Source organism: Diabrotica virgifera, chromosome 5 (assembly GCF_917563875.1).
Source record: "Diabrotica virgifera virgifera chromosome 5, PGI_DIABVI_V3a".
Lineage (NCBI taxonomy): Eukaryota > Metazoa > Arthropoda > Insecta > Coleoptera > Chrysomelidae > Diabrotica > Diabrotica virgifera.
In genome coordinates this window covers 137,252,327-137,276,621 of record NC_065447.1, presented here as the reverse complement: position 1 = coordinate 137,276,621, position 24,295 = coordinate 137,252,327, and the positions used below count along the sequence as shown (strand labels likewise).

At 33.4% G+C, this 24,295-nt stretch overlaps 1 protein-coding gene across 2 annotated transcripts in view; it reads right to left on the bottom strand.

The window, feature by feature from the left end:
- The window catches only part of LOC114336116 (ral GTPase-activating protein subunit alpha-1), a 208,858-nt gene that overhangs the window by 68,404 nt on the left and 116,159 nt on the right, over positions 1-24,295 (bottom strand). For both annotated transcript variants that reach the window (XM_050650360.1, XM_050650361.1), the window contains 2 exons: positions 20,833-21,000; positions 11,528-11,827 (listed from right to left, as the gene is read on the bottom strand). In XM_050650360.1, the coding sequence (XP_050506317.1) occupies positions 11,528-11,827; positions 20,833-21,000 (468 nt within the window). The remainder of the gene's footprint in view (positions 1-11,527; positions 11,828-20,832; positions 21,001-24,295) is intronic.

Sequence of the window (24,295 nt, the reverse complement as noted above, 5' to 3'; positions counted from 1 at the left end):
AACGACCAAGACAAATTCATACATCCAAAGAAAATTTAGATAAAATTTATTCAAACGACCATACTATTACACTAAAATGGAAGGAGAATTGTAGCCTTTGTGGCTTGACATATAGAGATTTTCATTATATCTCTCGACTTGAGGTATACGTATTTATCCTCACGTCTATAAGCGGACTTAATCACATATTTTCACATTTCTACGTTCACTCACAGCGTAAATGTTATATGAGTAAACTAAAAAAAAAACAAAAAGTAGGAACATGGCCATAAAAGAAACAAACCATGAAATTCAGACATAGAGGTACGTTACTAGTTTTTCGAAAACAAAAGAATTGGGTTATACTGGAGAAAAGTTAGACATTAGAAATACGGGATGACATACTTGCATATGAGATAGATGGTAATAGTTATTGTTTCCTTAGGACTGGTGATAACTAACGCGTATCAAACGCCTGTAATAGGGACATTTTTGGTGAGGGTCAAATTCGGTAAGCTCAAAATCGGTGAGGGTCTAAAATCCTAGGTTACATAACTTAAAGTTAATCAGGATACTCAAAAATTATTATTGGTACGGTATATCTGAAAAACTTATTATTCCGACAAGTAGCTGGCGGAAATCTGCTAACATTTTTCCTAGCCCTTCTCTGTGCCTGGCTATCCAAGACATCCGTTGAACGCTAGTAACAAAATGAGAAAGAATGAGAAAAATATTGAATGCAAGGAGTCAAAATTCCTAGTCTATAGGGTAAAGTACAACTACAATATTCGAACTAGTACTCATATGATAGAATACATATCAGAACAGTAGGTACTGTTTACTACAATTCAGGATATAAACGATTCCCATAAAAAAATAAAAAAAAATACTATATTTACTACTACTACTATATTTACTATTAACTACATTATGTACTAATACATCATTTTGTTTTTGTGACCCCATGAGTATATCAAATCTCTCTATATAGGGAAAGAGAAATCACAAAACACACATGTTGACTATTTAGATGTATTATCTAAAAAACGTTATGTCGGCCAAAAATTTACCATTTACCAATATTCATGAAATCGACACTAACATCCATCATCAACCAGAACTAAAAGGTAGTGTGTTAACAATACACACCAAGATTAAAACAAACTGCACAACAGATATATGATATATAACCTACATATCATTAACATTGTGATACACAGTAGAGGCATAAACCAAAAACGACCAGCATGCGTATAGTATACACATCTGACAGCTTTATGTATGGTTGCCGAACTCAAAGCAAAAACAACACAATTATAAAATTTTTCTCTCGCAATTACCAGATAAGACAGATCATGGATGTCTGGATTTATTTGGCAAAAGAAAAACAAAATCGTTACAAAACAAAAATGGTCACAAAGGACACACTGGCCATAAGTAATTTAAACAGGAGAAGTTTATACATACACTCGATACAGTATTAAATAAAGAAAAACTTTCTTTTATTCTGTATCTGACGAGTTCGGTTCGTCGTCTGAATCATTATCAGGATAATATGTTTTCAAATCCTTTATGTGCCATTTGCCAGCATTAGATCCATCAGGATTTTTCAAACCATATATTAGAGGAGAAAATTTCTTCACAATTGTACATAACACATATTTAGGCGCAAGTTTTGCCATATATTTTTTTGGTGCACTGGAGAGAGCCATATTCTTTCTCCATACTTTATCTCCAACACTAAATTGGACATCACGCTTGCGCAGGTTGTACGTCTTGGCATTGCGCTCATAAGCTTTGGTGATATTCTTGCGTACAAAAGAGAAAACTTCAGACAAGCCTTTAACTTCAGAGGCATATGATTTACGGTCACCTGGGACAATTTCCAAATCAACAAGATCATTTGGTATTCGACCGTAATAATTTCCGGAGATAGGTACATGCCGAGCAAAATTTAAAAAAGCTGGAGTGAATTGAGTCACTTCATGCTTGGCGGTGTTTATTGCCTGACGAATCTTATGGATTTCTTTATCCCAGTCACAGTGATTTTCTACGTAACAACGAATAGCAGTTCCGATGACACGGTTGCTTCTCTCGACAAAATTAACCTGAGGGGAATAGACTGCGGAAAACCATATTTTTTGAACGTTGTAACGATCACACAGATCTTTCATGATCTTACAATTAAGATTAGGGGCATTATCACAAAGAAGATGCTGAGGAACTCCAAACATGAGAAAAACTTGATTTTCAAGAAAATTGCAAATATTCGAAGCAGTAGCTTTCCTCAAAGGATGTAATAGAGTAAATTTAGAAAACCAATCAGCTACTACAAGTAACCAGGAGTGGCCACTTTTACTACGAGTCAAAGGACCTATTAAATCTACAGCAATGATTTGCCAAGGAAAATCGGCTTGTTTTTGACGACCCATTTTTCCAATTTTAGCAGTATTAGGGGCTTTTTGAGCTCCACAAGTCTTACAAGATCTAACATACTTTACAACGTCTTGGCGCATCTTCGGCCAATAATAACGTTCTCGGATACGTGCAAGAGTTTTGTAAGCACCGAGGTGTGCACATGTTGGTGGTTCATGGCATGAATTGATGACATCACGACGTTGAGGTTTGGGCACTAATATTTTCCACTCAAACATATTCGAATTAAACGGTAAACAAGACGGTATGAATTTATAGACGAGATCGTTTTCGACTTTCCATTGGGGAAATTCATCTGGATGATTAAGGATCTTAGAACGCAGATTATCGAACCAGGGATCGATACGATCGGTATCTACCTCAAGATAGGAAATTTCAGAATGTTCATGAGTTCTGCTAAGTGCATCCGGTACATTGTGGGAAGTTCCTTTTCGATGTATAATTCTAAAACCAAACTGTTTTAAACGCATCGCCCAACGAGATAAACGTCCAGTCGGATTCTTAAGATTCGTTAGCCACAAAAGAGAGTAATGATCAGTTATGATAGTAAACTCGACTCCATCAATATAAGGACGAAATTTTTCAACCGAAAACAACACGGCTAAGCACTCTTTCTCAGTCGTGGAAAAGTTACGTTCCTGCTTAGTTAAAGAACGACTTGCATAAGCGATTACCTTTTCTCCGCCATCAATTTCTTGGGTTAAAACAGCACCAAGACCAGTATTGCTAGCATCACATTGAACAGTAAACGGACAGGAGAAATCAGGCTGTACTAAAACAGGAGAAGATATTAAAGCTTCTTTAACAGAGAGAAAGGCTTTTTCAGCTTCGGGATTCCAAGATATAAGTTCCTTTTTCTTCTTACCTTTAAGTAAGTCATTAATGGGAGAGACAAGTGTCGAAAAATCTTTGATAAAACGTCGGTACCAAGAACACAAGCCAATGAAACGTTTTATTTCCGTGGTGTTAGTCGGACGAGGATAATTGACCATAGCAGTTATCTTATCAGGATCAGATCTCAATGAATTATTGCCAACGATGTAACCTAAATATTTAAGAGATGTTTTAAAAAATTCACATTTTTCCACATTGATGGTAAGATTTGCTTCTTTGAGTTTATCTTTCACTTTTTGAAGGAGGGCTATATGCTCTTCGGCTGTAGCTGAACAAACTATTATATCGTCGATGTAAGTAAAGATATATGGTTCGAATTCGGGACCAAAAATTTGATCGACTAGTCTTTGTTGTGTCTGTGCAGAATTGCATAAGCCAAAAGGCATGACTGTAAATTGGAAAAGTCCACGACCTACTACAGCGAAAGCGGTTTTTTCACGTGAAGCATTATCAAGGGGAATTTGCCAGAAAGCTTTTTTAAGATCGATGGAACTGATATATCTAGCATTTCTTAAAAGAGACAAAATACGATCGATGTTTGGCAAAGGATAAGTGTCATGACGAGTGACCTCGTTCAAATTTCTGCCATCAAAGCAAAATCTATACTCGCCTGTCTTCTTCTTGACCAGTAACACAGGGGAACACCATGGACTATTAGAAGGTTCTATGACGTTAAGTTTTAACATTTCGTCCAATTCATCATTTAGAATTTTGGCCATATATGGGGACATTGGGAAAGGACGTTTCCGAAATGGTTTGGCATCACCAGTGTCAATAGTGAGCTTGATCTTATTAGTTAAACCTATCCCATTTTTATTGTCTACTTCTTGGAAACTTTGTATAGCTTTTTCTGCACGATTTTTCGATTCTGGATCTAACGATTCAATAGAACTCAAATAATCAAAAGACTCATTCATTTCTGATTCATCACATGATGTTAAACATACTCGATTTTTTACATTCCAAGTGTTTTGAGTAAAATTCAACGAAAGAGAGAATTTCGAAATAAAATTGCTACCAAGAATAAATGTAAGAGGTAAGGATGGAACAATAAGACAGTTTATGACGTGACATACGCCATTAGCAACTATCGGCAAATCTACAATTCCAGTTACCTTTTGACTAGAACCATCGGCAAGCGATACACTCTTATGATTGGGTATTGCAATCTGAACGTCATGTTTTAGAAGAAATTCAATTCCCTGGGATCCTACGACAGTGGTAGTACATCCTGTATCTAACAGAAGAGTAAAAGTCTGAAAAAATATTTGTACCTTTAGATATGGTCGGTTGTCACACGGTTTGGAATATATAACTGGAGTTATTTGTGGTTTTGGTTGGTTTAAAAAAATTTTAACGTTATTGAGCCATTTGGACCACTCATTTGAATCGAAATTTTTGTTAGTCGAAATAGAAAGACATTTTCGTTCGGATTCTTTACTCCTACGAAAGACACACCTACCGAACACAGTAGTGTCATTCTTTAGTTTTTTGAACAATTATTGGGGCATGTTGGAATGGTGACATCTTTTTTACCACAGCGATAACAGTAACGCTGATGTTTTCGTCTACACTCACTGGAAAAGTGCCCCGGTTTTTGACAATTAAAACATATAACATTTTTGGGACTTCCACTTGAAAGGTTTTCAGAAGACTGATTCGATTCAGCATGGTTTTGAGAAGATTTTTTATTCCTAAAATTAGAATGTTTAGTCTGACGTTGGTGACTAACCAAAGCAACATTAGAAGATGATTCTTTCTTAACATTTGAAATCTGAGCGTTATTTTCTAATTTTCTGATAACTATTGAAAGTTCCTCGATGGTGTTAGTATCGGTTAAAGCAATTAAGGGAATATACTCTGGAAGAATATTCTGTCTCATATATTTAACTAGAGTTTTTTCAATAGGAAGGGTAGTCAGACGTTTTGACAAGGACAGAATTTGAGCTTGATACAAAGCAAAAGATTCATTCCTCTTTTGTTTCCTAGTTTTGATCTGACTCCATAATTCCTCGTCATAGTCATGCGGTAGAAATGTAGTTTTTAATAAAACAGTAAGGTCGAGCCAATTCGTGATGGTATGACGAACGCTTCTAAACCATGTAGCAGCACTGCCAGAAAATAATTCTACAGCTGAACGAAAAAGTAGTTCTTGTGAAACATTCCTAGATTCTGAGATGTCTTTAACTTTTTCAAGGAAAGAGAATACACTTTTTGGATCACCATTGAATTTGATGTTCCAATCAGCAAGATTGATCGGATGAGAAACTTGTACAACTGGAGTTGGGATAACGACATTGTTCTGATTAATCGGAGTACCTAAGGTAGTGGATGGTTGACTAGAGACAATCTTATCATCAAGTTGACCTTCATATAATAAGCAATTTGCAGTAGCTTCATTTTTGTATTCTACTTCATCAGCTGAAACACTAGGAAGACGAGCAATTCTATAAGCGAGATGGGTCAACCTAGCCTTAGCTCTACGGTAGACAGAATCATTATCATCACCTTCAAATTCATCAACAAGGTTGGTAATATCAGCTAAAGTGTTATCAATGCTTGTCTTTTCATCGTCAAAGTGAAGAACATTGATTTCAATGTCTATTGGAGAATTCTTTAACAGAAGTTTACGAAGAATAGTCTTTTTGTCACTAACACTCCTTGTAGTTTTAACTCCCCGTATAAAAAGTTCATAATCTAACTCATCAACTTTTAAATATGGTACAATAGAGGACTCCATATTATCGTTAAAAGAATTAACAAAATCTCAATAGAAAAGAAAAAAATTTTCTTAACCAAATCAATATATTTAAGTCGTCGAAAAAACGATAGTGTGCACTTCAGCAAACAAAAAAAAAACTAAGTCACATTTGGGGAAATAAATTTGTAGTAACTTGACTCAAAGACACAAGATAAATATTTTCGTAATCTCCTTGGTATGTTTGAAATTTTCTTTCTAAACTGGAAATTCACACAAAAAGAACTTTCAGAACTTTCCGAAAGACAAAAGACTTGAGTCAACTACAAACACACGACGACTTCGTTATTACCTGCCAAAAACAAAATATTTGATATGCGACCAGACACGACACTGTTGTCCAGAAAAAAAAAAACATACACTAAAAAGGCAAAATCACTCAATCATTAGGACACAATCCACAGTTTACCCTTGGAGGTATTCTGTTGACAGATTCAAACAAACACTAACAATCGGAAAAAAACTGGAATTATTTATTCCTATCATTCAGTTTACATAAACAATGCAACCAAAATTTTTATCATTAACAAGATATCTATTTTTTCTAAATTTGAATAGATTGTTCTTTGTTGCTGTTCCTGGTACTTACTAAGGTGTTATGTTATCGAAAAAAAAAATAAAAGGTGAAAGAAAAAAAATTTAGTTCCTTTTTTATTTCTATGTATGCCTGTTCTTATACTTAAAAAAACACTATCACAAACCTCTACAGAATAAGTCCCACGTTCGAGCGTCAAATTATGTGTAGCAACACTATAGTGTCGATTCATAGAATGGTGAGATTTCACTCAAATAAAATGATAAAAAAAAATGAGAAACACACTGGAGGAAGCTAACACATATAAATACCACGGTAGCTCTAGTCTCTAGAGATTATAGGGATGGATTCTTATGGATATTATTAGAGATGTGATGCTGTTTATCAGATCAAATTATGAAAATCAAATAAAAAAAAAAAATATTTTAGTACAACGATCGGTGTCAGGTCTTATTTTCCAATCTTCAGCGGGCGCCACCATATCTTTCAGCTAACCTAGGAGAAACATGGAAACCACACAAAACAAACATGGTATACATAGTCAGATTACACAAAAAAAAATATATGAAATATTTATTAGGAGGTTAACTACCTTTACTATATCATCTAGATACACCTCATCATCTGGAATAGAATTAAGTATAAAAAAACTAGGAATAGTGAACAACGGTAATAACGTTAGAGTATGGTATATTTATCGTTCAATTAAATAACAAAAAAAATTATAATTTTATCAAAACGAAAAAGAAGATATTATTATTATTTACTATGTAATTAACTTATTTTTGGACGCCGGAAAGCTTTCTTAGTCTTCACAAATAAGAAATAATATAATATTATGTAGCAGAGTATTCTAACAAAATTCTTTAGAAACTAAATATTCAATTTTCAAAAAAAAAAAAGGAAATAAGCTGGATTCTGTCGTCACATTCCGAATCGATGAGAAATATTAATAAAATTTATTACTTTAGTTTTCCAAATGGGTATGTAGTGGAAATTCAGCAACAGGATAAACAATTGTAAAACAATCAAAATATGGTTGACTTTATTCGTACAGGCCTCAAACTAGACGGTCTTAAATTGAATTGGTCTCAAATTAACGGCATATCAAAACGAGAGCGTCCTAACAATATACGCTACCTCGCAAAATCTGGCCAAAAAGTCAGGACTTTTTGTGACTTTTTCACATTCCAAAACCTGTAACAATTTATACCGTAAGACTAACGTTTTCTTTTATCGATGGACAGCCATTATTAAACCGAAAGGAAAGGAAATATTTAATGAACACTTACCAAAATTATTGTGTGAAACCAGATTGTATGCACAAGTAAATTTTAAAATGATTTATTAGACAGTGACAGTTAGTCGGTGGATTATCAGAAAAATGACTTTCGTTATGGAATTTGTTGCGTTTGAAAATTGAATTTAAAAAGTTTTCTCGCGGTGACCACTTATTATTATGATTACGTCATGCAAGTAATCGGTGTGAATTAAAAGAGAAATAAATATTATTAAATTAAAGGTATACTTATTTCGGATCGTTACAGCCTTACAATGAAAATGGTATCTGTTGTTGACCTGCCCTGCATAAAGCCAAATTGATTATCGGATATTTCGGTTTCTTCACGTATCCGTCTATCAATTACTCTCTCCCATATTTTCATGGTGTGGCTAAGTAGTTTTATAGCCCTGTAGTTTGTGCATTGTTGTATGTCTGCCTTGTTTTTGTAGACATGTACTAATATACTGCTTCTCCATTCGTCTGGCATTTGTCCAACTTCCATAATTCTATTAAATAGACCTGCTAGCCAACTTATTCCTGTCTCTCCCAATACTCTCCATACTTCCCCAGGAATATCATCTGGTCCGAATGCTTTTCCTTTCTTTATTTCTTGAAGCGCTTGTGCCACTTCCTCGTTTGTTATTCTGGTAACCATTGCTGTTACTGTCTCCGTTAACTCCACAGGCTGTCTGTCAAATTCTTCATTTAATAAACTGTCAAAATACTTTCTCCATCTCTTTTTGACATCCTTTTCGTGGATTAATCTCGTGGATCTTTTCTTTCGTGGAAAATCTCTTGCTTTCTTTGCTCTCTGTTTGGCTATTTTATATATCTTTGCTTCGCCTTCCCTGGTATCAAGTTGATCGTATAGGTTTGAATACGCTTCTGCTTTAGCTTTTGCTACTGCTACTTTCGCTTCCTTTTTGACGACCATATAGTTTTGAAGATCTATATCCGATCTGGTTTCTTGCCACTTTTTACATACTTTTCCCTTCTCTTTTATTTTTCCTTGTACTTCATTTGACCACCACCAAGTCTCTTTATCCTCAAACTTTTTTCCTGACGTTTTCCCAAGTATTTCAATAGCAAAATCCACAAGGAAAGAAAAGTTTTCCTGTAGTTGGCTGTATACCATCAATCACAAAAATTGGAATAAATCCTTTGTAAAAGGTATAAAATTTATTAAAATCCCTAAAGGGCTACATCAGAACAAAACGTTTTCGATTTTATTACAAAATCATCATCAGTGTAAGACAGTCTGGATGCTAGCTGAGCCACCAAAGAAATATAGGGGTAATAACCCTTCAAATATAAAATTTATGCTTTACAGATGCATATTTACTTAAAATGCCTTGTGATGGGCAAATGGCAACAGGAATAATGCCCTAAGGTAAGGTATTTAAATTCCTAACATGTGGGATGCAAAAAATTGAGTTGTTTACATTTCGATGACTTTATGGCAACTGGTTGCCATAAAGTCATCGAAAGTCATGAAAGTCTGGCACTGGTCCAGTTGCCATAAAGTCATCGAAATGTAAACAACTCAATTTTTTGCATCCCACATGTTGGGAATTTAAATACCTTACCTTAGGGCATTATTCCTGTTGCCATTTGCCCATCACAAGGCATTTTAAGTAAATATGCATCTGTAAAGCATAAATTTTATATTTGAAGGGTTATTACCCCTATATTTCTTTGGTGGCTCAGCTAGCATCCAGACTGTCTTACACTGATGACGATTTTGTAATAAAATCGAAAACGTTTTGTTCTGATGTAGCCCTTTAGGGATTTTAATAAATTTTATACCATTTACAAAGGATTTATTCCAATTTTTATTTCAATAGCCGTCTCTCTAATAATATTGGCCATTTTTCTCCAAATTGTGTTAGAGCTTCCTTTCATGTTCCAACATATTTTTTCTACTATTCTTTCCCTAAATAGACCTTCCTTCTCATCTTTTAGCATCCACCACTTGATTTTTTGTGGTCCTCTCCGATATTTTTGTTTAGTTTCGCTTTTTACTTCGATGTCCAGAACAAGCAGCTTATGTTGTTGGCTTACTGTCTCACTAATTATTACCTTGCAGTCCTTGCATTCACGTATGTCTTCTTTCCTTATCATGAAGTAGTTTATTTGGGATTGATGTTGTCCACTTTTGTAGGTAATAAGTTGAGTTTCTCTCTTTTTAAAGAATATGTTAACAATCGCCATATCCAATGCTGTTGCTAATTCTAACATGTCATCTCCAGCTTCATTTCTAGCTCCAAAGCCTAATCCCCCATGTATTGTATCCCCCAGTATTTAAAAATATCTATCTTCAGAATTAAAAAAAGTCTCTAGCTCAAAAATCAAGTGACTTATAATGAAAAGAATGTCAGTTCCTATTTTTTTCAGCGAAAAAGTGATCGGAAGCAACCCCCTAATCACCACCCTAATTAAAATTAGTCATTGACCTTATTTGGTCTTCTTTATTTATGTATTATTAATAGGTTCTAGAAGTTTGACCGGCTTAGAATGATTAGTTTAAAAAAAATGGAGTTAAAAGCGAATAACGAATTTTTGTAGTTTGGAAAAAAATGTCCTTTTTTTCAGAATAGAAAGATTAGCATCAGAGATACGAAAAAATGTTTAAATATGAAATTGTTGCTTATTTAGTTCACAAGAACCTGGTTTGCAAAAAAAATTTCTACGGCAAAAATTGAGTGAGCTATTGACAATTAAAACTTGTAATACCATGCAAAAACCTCCTTTACCAACCCTTTCAAAGTCACCTCTTTTTGCGACCGAGGATTATAAAAAGATTTAATATTAATAAGCTTATAGATCTTGTAAAATCCTACAAAATTCTTTTTTAAAAAACTTTCTAAGATAAAAATAAAAAAGTTACGGTTCAAAAATCAATATATTTTTTTGAAAAAAAAAAGGAAAATCCAATTGGAAGCATAATAATATAAGTTAGCGGTGTTTTTAGTCATTGGCTTTATTCATTCTTCTCTATTTATATATTATTATTAGATTTTAAAATTTGGACTAGCTTAGAGTAATTAGTTTTAAAAAAACTGGAGTTAAAAGCGAATAACGAATTCTTGTAGTTTGGTAAAAAATGTCATTTTCTTCAGAATAGAAAGATTAGCGTCAGAGATACGAAAAAATGTTTAAATATGAAATTATAGGTTATATAATTCCCAAGAACTTGGTTTAAAAAAAATTTTCTACGGCAAAAATTGAGTGAATCGGAAATGAGTATATCGAAAAACATTGATTTTTTCGATATAAAACTAACATTTTCGATAGAGAATAAATCTAAAACTATTAATTTTATCAAAAAAATGTATAGCACATTTTTTGCTTAGAGTGAATGTTTTTATCAACTTTTGCGGTCAAAATATAATAAAAAATTTGCACCCCCGAGATGGTTTGGCAACCACCCCCATGGTAAAAGCGCCTTTCGGCATCATATAGATTTTGATCCTTGGACTATACATTACTTATTTTCAAATTTTCAAGCAAATCGATCCATTCTGTAAAAATTGCGAGGTGAAAAGCTTCGGTTTCTGGACTAAATATTGAATTTGCTGTTTTTATTTGCTCCTGACGGTTTTCAAATTATTTTTTAATCAAAAATTAAAATAAATCAACTTACCGTAAACACTTGTAGCAAAAGACATGTTCCCCTAGTTTCCCCATATTCGGAAATCTCCAATAACCTTTGGGGACCTAACTTCATACACCATTCACCAAGGCAAAACAATAAAGCTGTCCCCAAAGCTTTATCACTCTCTCCAGCAGTCGATCCCAAAGGTGTATGTAAAAATAAAGCTGAACACAATGTGGAAATTACTGCATTGCTCAGCCGTGGGTACTGAGACCACAATAACGGGGCATGATCACAGAGAAGAAATAATATATTACTTGCCAACTGAGCAATAATTTTATTATTAAACTAAAACCAAAAAATATCGGTAATAAATAAAATTGAATTTTGATTGAAAACATTGAATTTTTATTATTAATATTAGAAAAATTAGTTCAATAATCTTTGTGTTCATTTTAAAGGCAGAGTACACTGCTCTAATTTATATAAAGATGATGATATTCTCCGTCGACCCTAGCTTTGTACAAACATAGTATATGTTATATCTTGGAAACTCCCTACCAACTTACTAAGTTGGAAAACTTAAAACTAAGAATATCTACTTACAATCCCCGTATTTCATAACAAGTATGGATACGCTGTTGCGGTAGCTGATAGGTAAGTGTATTCGCATATAAAACCGAATGGCATGGGATTGATTCCAGCATAGTGTAGCGATATTACAGTTAAAATAAAACTCGCAGTTCGATTTATATACGACTATATTTATTTATATAAATTTATAGTTCCGAATTCTATCTATAACTAACTTAATTTACAAAATCGCGCGTCATTTATGCCAAACGTTATTTTCTGGAACATTCAGGAGAGATCCGCGCTCATCCCTAGCACCGCTCGGTCGATTATCTGACGTCACGCCTACTGTTCTCTCGATCTTTCTAGGCGTGGGAACGGTTACTTGCGTTTGGTCGAAATTAACTCTCTGTTACACTTCTCCCCTCTTAAGATCGGAGTGTCCCGATCAGAAACTCTAGATTAAGGCCCAAGATGGCGGAATCTACAGGACTCTTCAGCTCTGCATACACCCTTTAGAAAAAATAAGGGTACGGCCGAAGGTTTCAAGTTAAATCGTGGCTTATTTCCCAATTAGAATAGTAAATTGTAACTGTTGAGGCTGCCATTGCTCATTAACTACGGTAGTTCGTCTCACAGGGCAAAGTTGTTCCTCTACGTTAAGCCGGTGATTACAACATTCACCGCATGGCCGTCTCGAGGAAGCATCTGTATTTGAACCAACTATTCCAGGCCTCTTCGCCCGTCTCTTAGGCATCGTGTCACACGAACCACTTTCCATACCATTTCCTCCAAACGTTTATCATTTCGTTTATCGCCTTTTTCCACGGTTAATACTTGATTGTCTCGTGAAGCTTGGGTAGCTGCTTCGTGTTCCAAGGAAATAGTAAGGTTCAAATTTCTCGTTCTTCTTTCTACAAACTTTTTAAAGTTTCTCGTTGTTCTGTCTAAAAACTTATTTAATTACTTGAGAAGTCTCGTCAAATCTAGTAGACTCATTTTCGAATTTCCCATCAATTATTTTCGATAAGAGTGCTTCTTCCGCTGACTGGAAGTGGAACGTCTCTGGGCCATCTCCATTCTCTCTGAGAACATCTCTCAGTCGTTCTTGAAGAGTTTTCTTGGACCCGCTGGCACCTTGATCGTGTTATTCTAATTGTTCACGAAGCTGTTCGCGTGAAAGTGTTACGGAAAGTTCTACTAGCAACATCATTGGTCGGCACACAAGTACTTTTCAAATGTTCTTTTAAAAGTCTTTCCGAAAATACCGAACAATTAACGCACTCCGATTATTCCCGACGAATAAAGTACAAAAGTAGTTTAAAATCACTTTTATTTATATTTAAACCCCACATCTTACACCATTTCTAGCTCCGCTCGGTCGTGGGAACGGTTACTTGCGTTTGGTCGAAATTAACTCTTTTGTTACAATAGCTTCTCTCCACACTTAGTATGAGCAATATTTTTAATTTTCTACTTTTCGACTACTTGTAGGGGGGATAGCCTATAGCTAATCCTTTAGCGCTCTAGGTAATCCTGGGTCTGAGATATACCCATCTAAAGGGTAAGCGCACAAGGTCTAATTATTTTTCTTGTTATAATGTCAACTTTTTGATGAAATAATTTTCAAACCCGCAAAAGATACGTTTATTTTATAGGTTAAGAAGAACGAAAAGAAAACTTGCAACATTTTATGATTTTAACTACACCTGCGAGCAAAAAACATCGACTCACTCGATGAATGTTAATTTTTGTTTAGTAATTTTATATTGTGTCCCTTTGAATTAAATCAAAACGGGAACTGGTGTATGTTTTCAAAAAACTGATAGTGTGTAAAGAAATTTATTATAATTCCGCTAAGTACTTTCAGCATTTTAAAAACCATCATCAGAGCTATCCTATAAAAAGACTAAGTTTAAGAATAAAAAATATAAAGGCGAAAACTTACGCCTCATAGTTGTAAATACCTCAAATGAAGAGAAATCATTGAACAAACACATTACAAATTTAAAATTGACCCAGGGATCATACCACTGGTCAGGGTAAAAACCCTTAAAATATATATAATAATCACATTTAATGTGTTCTAAATAATGGCTACCATTTTACAAGGTTGTTCGGGACACTTGAACAGCCAGGTTGCAAATGAGTTTTTTGGGTACTATATATCTAATACATTATAAATACAAAAATGCACGTCTCAGTATGAACGAGAATTTGAGTTATTAACAAATAAGGGTCAAAAATGGAGTTTTTTCATTTAAATCGCCACAGGTAAAAATAGGGTAATTAAATATCTTATTTATAGTATTCTTCTTTTAGTAGATGAGCCAAGGTTTAAAATGGCAGTATTTGAATTTTGGTCCGATCATTTTTTTGCTTCGGAAATTGCAAAATAAGACGAAAATTTCGAAAATAAAAAAATTTGCTATAACTTTTGCGAAAATGACCTTAAGACTTTAAAAAATATTACATGAAAAGTTGAGTCAAACATTCCGTATAATGCACAAAAATTTTTAAGACGATTCGTCAATTAGTTTAAATTTTATTCAATTTGTTTATTCCAAAGAGCTTTTTTTCGCAATGCTATTGTTCAGAAAATAATAACAATATAGCAATTCTGTGAAAACCGCATAAAAGAACAATAAGTCATGTTTTCAAAGTATTTAAAAAAATCACTAAAGAGTCCATTTTATCACTCCGAAAACATTTTACTAAAGTAGAGTCATTTTTGGCTTATAAACAATTTGAATAACTTTGTTAATATTGACTGTAGGCTAAAACTACAATGGGATTTGAAAAGTTGGTATTTTTACACGAATTTTCAAAAAATAAACTTTTTGCCTAGGTTAATTACGGTCAAAGTTAGCCACTTTTTTTATTTAATTGACGGCTACTTTGTTAATAACAATTAAGCAACCTAACTAGCGCCATTTTGAAATTAAAGGTATATAGTTTATATGTAAAAGTTTGAGTAAACTTTGAACTTTAACAGAGTGGTTAATAAAGCTTTAAAAATGACGTCCTAACGAAATCGATTCGTGGTCGGTGGAGGAGAATTATCCGTGCACTCAAAAGATGAAACTGATTCTTCAAACATATGCTGCGACTAATATCTCCGGAGCTTGTTGATGTATTTTAATCACATTTTTTTTTAATTTGTATGTACTCATAGTCTTATAGAGTACGTTATTTACACATATCCCCACCTAACATTACAAAATATTAGGGGAACGCCCCTTATCACTCAGAGATATGAAAAATAGATTACGACCGATTCTAAGACCTACCGAATATACATATATAATTTCAAAAAAATCGGTCAAGTGGTCTCGGAGGAGTATGGCAACTAACACTGTGACAAGTGAATTGTAAAGATGTAAATATATAGATGGCTATACAGATGACAAATAGGGGTTGGTGATAGAAGAGTGAAAATTAAGGGGTTGTATGTATTTTTTAATTCTACATCATATAAAATTAGGGTAGACAATTAAAAAAAATGGGGGCAACCCCCTTATAACTTATGGATATAAAAAATAGATTAAAACCGATTCTCACTCCTATAGGATATACGTGTAAAATTTTATAAAAATCGGTCAAGCCGTTTCAGAGTAGTATGGCAACTAACACTGTTACAGGAGAATTTTATGTATATATAAGTAACTGTGAATTAAATAATAAAAGTGGCCAACTTTGACCGTAATTAACCTAGGCGAAAAGTTTTTATTTGAAAATTCGTGTAAAAATACCAGCTTTTGAAATCCCAAAGTAGATTTACTCTACAGTCAATATTAAAAAAGCTATTCAAATTGTTTATAAGCCAATAATGACTCTACTTTAGTAAAATGTTTTCAGAGTGATAAAAATGACTTTTTAATGATTCTTTTTAATATGTTGAAAATATAGCAATTCTTTCATGTAATTTTCACAGAATTGCTATATCGTTATTATTTTCTGAACAATAACATGGCAAAATAAAAGGTCTTTGGGATAAACAAACAAAAATTAAAATTTTTTGTGAATTATGTGGACTGTTTGACTCAACTTTTCATGCAATATGAAAGTCTTAACGTCATGTTCGCAAAAGTTATAGCAAATTTTTTATTTTCAAAATTTTAGTCTTATTTTGCAATTTCCGAAGCAACAAATGATCGGACCAAAATTCAAAAACTGAAATTTTAAACCTTGCTTCATTAACTAAAATAGGAACATTATAAATAAGATATTTAATTACCCTATTTTTACCAGTAGCGATTTAAACGAAAAAACTGCCATTTTTGACCCTTATTTGTTAATAACTAAAATTCTCGTCCGAACTGTGACGGGCATTTTATTAGGTATATAGTACCCAAAAAAACCCATTTGCCACCTGGCTGCTCAAGTGTCCTGACAAAAACCTTCCTTCTCTGGACTATATGGAGACTACCCTGTGACCTGTGGGTAGAACTAAGCGACCTTTGGAAACACGCATTAAAGAACATTTGTCTAAGATTGACAAATCTAGTTTTGGTAATCATTTACATGCTTCTAAACATAACTTCAGTCCCCAAAGAGATAGCAGGATTCTACATAGTATACCCATTAACAACTATACAAAAATGAATTTATTAGAAGACCTAGAAATCAGCAGGGAATTGAAAAGAAACCTTCAAAATTGTGTTAACATCCAGATTCAATTAAATTGTAAATTTGATCCAATCTTTAAGAAAATTCTTTAATAATTTAGTGTTTAGCATTCCCAACAATTGCTCCAGTTTTTTCAACATTACTTTATAATATACTTGAATTTTCTTTCATTGATTACAAATAAGTAAATATTTTAGATTTGACTTAATTTAACCCGCCGTTACATGCGTCTTCTACTGTGACGTGGTTGCACGCGTATGAGCGTCGCCCTCACCTACATAAATTCGACTTATTTCGAGGAAGAATGAATGTCAACATGTATAAATATAAAATGGGTTGTACTCACATATTATAGAAAGTCTCGTAAACCAATTTTTTTATTAATTTAACAAAACAAAAGTAAAAATAATATACATAGATCAAAAGCAAGTTTTCTTAATTTTCAATTTCAGCAAGCCACTGAAGAAATTAACGTTCTTTACGCGAATTCATTTTACTAAAAATACAAATTAAAATTAACAACTGTTCTGAAGCTATTTCTTTGTGGCATTTATGTAATTAACTATTAATATTTTGTATTTTGATAACGACGTCCGAGGTGGAATTCGAAACGTCAATAAAATCAATTTTTCAAGTTAAATTGTGGCTTATTTCCCAATTAGAATAGGTAAATTTAAAAATGGGTTCTTAACCAGTGGCGCACCTAGAATTTTCCTCTGGGGGGGAGGGGGGTCTTGCTTGGGCACCGAAAGTTTTTTGTATTATTTGTGAAAGACAAGTTACATTTTCCTACTTTCTTTTATATATATTTCTATATGCTCTGGGTGGGATTTTAACCCCCAAACCCCCCGCTCGGTGTGCCACTGTTCCTAACCTAATCCAAACAATAATATTTTAATTAAACCTACCTAAATATTAAATAAAAACCTAAAAGTTTCTTTGAGATAACAGAAACGTGATTTCACCGTGATTGCACGCGCAGTGAGGAATTCCCTCACTTGAAGAGGGATGTCTCTTCTTTCAACTATCACACAGCACACTGACCGCCTGAAATATTCTATAACTTTTTCATACCCTCTCATGAACCATGCTAAAGGCATTCCTGGGTGCTTAAGGTTATCGTATTAGTTTACACAATTTTATTGGTTATAAACAAATATGGTGAGGGATTCCCTCATAGCGCGTGTAATGGCGGGTTAATAATAATATTGTTTTTAAAGAAACAGCTTTGGAACTCTGAGCTTGTCCAACGGTACTTCTCCTTGGTTTTTCATCTACCTCACTTCTATATTTAGTCAAAATTAACTGTTTTGTCTTTAAAAATACTTTGATAATTTTACACATTTAACTTTTTACTTTAAACTTAACGATTGTAATGTAAATTTAACTTTAGAATTTCATATTAACTTCTAACTTCAAACCAATTTAACCTACATATGACAACATAGTCATTTTCAATTTTTCAATTATTATTTAATAATATAGATGTCGCTAGGAATTTTGTTTCCGTCCTCATCTTTGCAATATTGTCAGTATAGAATAGAACAGAATAGAAATATGCTTTATTGTCACTGAAAATTATACAAATTTTATGGACAAAGCTTAATTAAAGTCAGAAAAAATAAATAAATACTATCTAACAATAACAATAACAAATACAATTTTCTGAAATTTGATAAATCGTCAATATAAAAAAAATATACATAAATACAAAATATAAGTTAATAAAGTAAAGAAAAAAAAAGTAACAGCTGTTAATTATTATAAAATGGTAGCCATTATTTAGAACACATTAAATGTGATTATTATACATATTTTAAGGGTTTTTACCCTGACCAGTGGTATGATCCCTAGGTCAATTTTAAATTTGTAATGTGTTTGTTCAATGATTTCTCTTCATTTGAGGTATTTACAACTATGAGACGTAAGTTTTCACCTTTATATTTTTTATGAATAAGATACTTAGTTTTTAGATAACTTAGTCTTTTTATAGGATAGCTCTGATGATGGCTTTTAAAATGGTGAAAGTACTTAGCTGAATTATAATAAATTTCTTTACACACTATCAGTTTTTTGAAAACATACACCAGTTCCCGTTTTGATTTAGATAGAAGTACAAGTCAAACAGTCTTTTTCTATTCCTTTGAATTAAGGCTTTGTACATATGCAGGCGGTTGACGCGCGGTTAGCCGACGTTTGTACCGTACATGTGTACGCATGTTGAGCGGCAGTATTTGTTCCTATGTTAACTTGAACTGCGGCGTTTGGGTTTTTCAGGTAGTAACCGCCTCCATGTGTACAAATCCTAAAAAACTAATGCAAAAAAATATTGTCTATTATAGAACTTCCCAAAAATAATTGTTTTATGCAAATTGACAACGATTTGTAAAATTTTCCTACTTCTGTATGACATATAGAAAACATCAAATATTGTAACGGGCATGTTTTACACAATCTAGACCTCTATGAATTTGCGGGTGGTCGTCTCAGACGCCTTTAAAACGTTTATGTGTATATACACTTCGAAGTGCAGTAAGTGGAATATTTTAAAAATGGATACTTCACCAGTAAAGGCAGCACAGTTATATGAGTTATTACGAGAGGGCTATAGTCAGAGGACTGTCGCCCGTCGCCTACTTATGACGCCAGGAGACCGGTAGCTACAGTCGCCGACGAGGTTTGGGTCGGTGACGTGTAACGATTGAGAGGTACGATCGATTCATTGTCCTGGGCAAGAGCAAAGTCAAAAAGGGCTATTTTTGACCCTTTCGAGGGGCATATCTCAGGCCCAGCGTCACCTAGAGGGCTAAAAATAGCTATACGCTAATTTTTTAAGGGAAATATTACACTAAAATTTGGTAAAAATCCTCGGGCCCCACCTACAGAAATGGTCGAAAAGTAAAAAGATCTATAAAGAGATATTATATACAGTGCTAGTCAAAAGTACGGTCCCCTCTCGTATCTTTTCGTCACCTGTTATGACTAGTTGAGAAGCCTACGTTCGTTTATTTCCTTCCTCTAACTTTTACTATTATAAGTATAACCGTTCAAAAGATACCAGGGGGGACCGAACTTTAGACTAGCACTGTATACACATACAGACTAACAGCCTAGTACGCATAAAATGGTAAGGAGTGACACCGAAAGAAAAAGTATATGCACACTACGAGGTCTGGCTATTAATAACGAGACTGCGCGCGCAGAAGGCGTCCTAGAGGGGAAGAGTGGGAAACGAATGCAGCATTGGATAGCTGGAAGTGTCTACTCTTCCAGTACGAAAACACGTTTTTGTCGCTGTAGTAGTATTTTTTCCGTAGAGGTTAGAAAAGAACATATTTTTTTCTTGTGCCGATAACAATGTGTGAAGAAAAACATGAGCAATGGATTAATGTGAAATTTCTCGTTGAATTAAAAAAACTCCGACTAAGTGCTATAATTTGTTGAAAGAGGCCTATGGTGAGAATTCTCTATCTCGTGCGCGTGTTTTCGAATGGTATAAACGGTTTTCTGAAGGCCGAGAGAGCGCCGAAGATGACCAACCTCCAGGTAGACCTGTCTCTGTTTCAACTCCGCAAACAGTGACCAAAATAAATAAAATTGTGCGCGGAGATCGTCGTATGAGCATTCGGATGATTGCTGAGACTGTAAACGCCGATAAAGAAACTGTCAGAAAAATTTTACATGACGAATTGAATATGAAGAAAGTCTGTGCGAAGTTGGTCCCAAAAAATTTGACCCCTGATCAAAAGCTCGTCCGTCAACAGATCGCTGTCTGTGAAGCGTTATTTAGCCGCTAGAGCCATTCTAGTGCTCGAACACCCGCCGTACTCGCCTGATGTAGCACCCTGTGACTTTTTCCTGTTTCCGAAGATCAAGTCTGCCTTAAAAAGAATCCGGTTCGAGTCGATGGAAGGGGTGAAGCGAAAAACGGCGGAGCTCCTAAAAGATCTAACAACAGAAGACAGCATTGCTTTGACCGATGGAAAAAACGAATGGAACGGTGTGTGGCGAGGGAAGGGGAATATATTGAAGAAGAGCATTCGATTGTAGAATTATTTAAAAAAAAAAAACTCTTTTTTATAAGCAGTCTCGTTATTTAATAGCCAGACCTCGTATAATAGCTGACCTATAATAAATAACGCAAGTCTTACCTTTAAAGCTAAAAGAAGAACGTTGATTGCATCCGTAATCTTAGAGTGGAATGTTTGGTTTTTCAATTCTTTATATACAAAAATTCCTAGAGCCGAAAGAGCTATACATCTGGCTTTACCTTTTGGTTCGCGTCTACCTGCTCTTAATAAAATACTGACAATGTGTTCCTAGAAATATAAGCATAATTTAATACCTGTTATATCTTGTAATTATACAGTTTGCGCAAAAACTACAACGATGAATATTACAATACTATGGTTCATTTTTTAAATAGGAGTAATTCAAATTTACCGCGCCGTAATGCTTGTTTGTAATTGGTCCAACCGCAGGCATTACTCCACTAAATTATGAAATTGTGACACTATCGACATTTATGAAATTTTGACACTAATGGCATTTAAAATTAATAGGTTAATAAGATCTATCGGCGATATTTTGTGTTTTCCGCGATATTCCTTTATTTTTTAGATTTCTAGTCTGCATTTATATAAAAAAACAGTTGTTTTTAGAACTCTTTAGCGATGTATTATTATAGTTTAATATTTATGGATTACCGTCAAAGGTCGACGTGATCAACCAAAAATGACGACGAATGTGGTTATTTTTCTAGTGACATTAATGGGTGTGAATCTGTCTTTTGAGTTTGCTCCTCCTATTTAAAGAATTAACCATAGCCAGTATATATTAACGTTAAACAATATTTAAATTTGAAATTATACACACAAATTATGATAAATTGTCATTAAAAATGGAAGATAGAATTGCACTAATCATTACACTACACCAGGGAAATAAGACCAAAATATACCATGTTCGGGACACTTGAGCAGCTAGGTTGCAAATGGGTTTTTTGCGGATTATATACCTAATACATTATAAATACAAAAATGCCCGTCATAGTTCGGACGAGCATTTTAGTTATTAACAAATAAGTGTCAAAAATGGCAGTTTTTTCATTTAAATCGCCACAGGTAAAAATAGGATAATTAAATATCTTATTTATGGTATGCTTCTTTTAGTAGATGAGCAAAGGTTTAAAATGGCAGTTTTTGAATTTTGGTTCGATCATTTGTTGCTTCGGAAATTTCAAAATAAAACTAAAATTTCGAAAATAAAAAATTTACTATAACTTTTGCGAAAATGACATTATTACTTCCAAATTGCATGAAAAGTTGAGTAAAACAGTCCATATAATGCACAAAAAAATTTAAGGCGATAAGTCAGTTAGTTTAAATTTTATTCGATTTGTTTATCCCAAAGAGCTTTTCTTTGCAATGTCATTGTTCAGAAAATTATAACGATATAGCAATTCTGTGGAAACCACATGAAAGAAAAATAGTTATGTTTTCAACGTACTTAAAAAAAATCATTAAAAAGTCATTTTAATCATACCGAAAACATTTTACTAAAGAAGACTCATTTTTGGCTTATAAACAATTTGAATAACTTTGTTAATATTGACTGTAGACTAAAACTGCTTTAAGATTTGAAAAGCTGGTATTTTTACACGAATTTTCAAAAAAAATTTGCCTAGGTTAATTACGGTCAGTTATCCATTTTTTTATTTAATTCACAGCTACTTTGTTTATAACAATTAAGCAACCTAACTACCGCCATTTTGAAGCTAAAGGTATATAGTTTATGTGTACAAGTTTGAGTAAACTTTGATCTTCAACATAGTGGTTAATAAAGCTTTAAAAATGACGTCCTAACGAAATCAATTCGTGGTCGGTGGAGGGAAAATATTAAAATCCGTGCACTCAAAAAATGAAATTGATTCTTCAAACATATACTGCGATTAATATCTCCGGAGGTTGTTGATCGATTTTGATCATAATTTTTTAAATTTGCATGTACTCGTAGTCCTTTAGAAAACTTTATGTATACATACCCCTACCAAACATTACAAAATGTTAGGGGGAACCCCCTTTATCACTCAGGGATATGAAAAATCGATTACGACCGATTCTAAGACCTACCAAATATACATTTTTATAATTTCATAAAAATCGGTCAATCAGTCTCGGAGGAGTATGGCAACTAACACTGCGACAGGAGAATTTTATAGATGTAAATATATAGATGGCTATTAAAAAATAGTGGTTGGGGATAGAAGAGTGAAAATTAAGGGTTGTATGTATTTTTTAATGCCACATAATAAAAAATTAAGATAGACAATTTTGTCCAAAAAAATTAAAAAAATCTCAGGGGGCAACCCCCCTTAAATCTTATCGGTATGAAAAATAGGTTAAAACCTATTCTTAGTCCTACAGGATATATGTGTAAAATTTCATAAAAATCGGTCAAGCCGTTTCGGAGGAGTATGGTAACTAGCACTGTTACAGGAGAATTTTATGTACACAGAAGTAACTGTGGATGAAATAATAAAAATGGCTAACTTTGACTGTAATTAACCTACGCAAAAAGTTTTTTTTTTAAATTCGTGTAAAAATACTAGCTTTTGAAACCATAACGTAGATTTACTCTACAGTCAATATTAACAAAGCTATTCAAATTGTTTAGAAGCCAAAAATGATTCTACTTTGGTAAAATGTTTTCGGAATGATAAAAATGACTTTTTATTGATTTTTTTAAACATTTTGAAAATATAAGTATTCTTCTTTCAAGAGGTTTCCACAGAATTGCTGTATCATTATTATTTTCTGAACAATAACATTGCAAAAAAAGCTCTTTGGTATAAACAAATTGAATAAAATTTAAACTAATCGCCGAATAATCTTGAAATTTTTAGGGCATTATTTATACTGGTTGACTCAACTTTTCGTGCAATATCAAAGTCTTAAGTTCATTTTCGCAAAAGTTATAGCAAATTTTTTATTTTCAAAATTTTAGTCTTTTCTTGCAGTTAGCGAAGCAACAAATGATCGGACCAAAATTCAAAAACTGCCGTTTTACACCTTTGCTCATCTACTAAAAGATGAATACTCTAAATAAGATATTTAATACCCCTATTTTTACCTGTAGCGATTTAAACGAAAAAACTGCCATTTTTGACCTTTATTTGTTAATAACTAAAATTCTCGTCCGAACTGTGACAGGCATTTTTGTATTTATAATGTATTAGGTATATAGTACCCAAAAAACCCATTTGCAACCTGGCTGCTCAAGTGTCCCTACAAAAACCTTATTTCTCTGGACTAGACATGATTAGAAGTAAAAGGATTATTAAATGCTGAGATAATAATAATCAGCAACAAATTTTAATTTATCAATACCATGATATCTACTAACCAGTAAATATTTTATGAAGTCGACTGATACTTCAAACTTCATTTTTTTATGGAACACTGAAAACTATACTTCCTATTTATAAAAATATTTATAAACTCACAATAGCTTTTTTTTTGCTCAAATGCTTCTTTCCCAATACCGCAGGAAACAAAGCCGAAAAGCACTTGAAAACTCTAAAAATTATTGTTTATTATTATTATTTTTAACTGG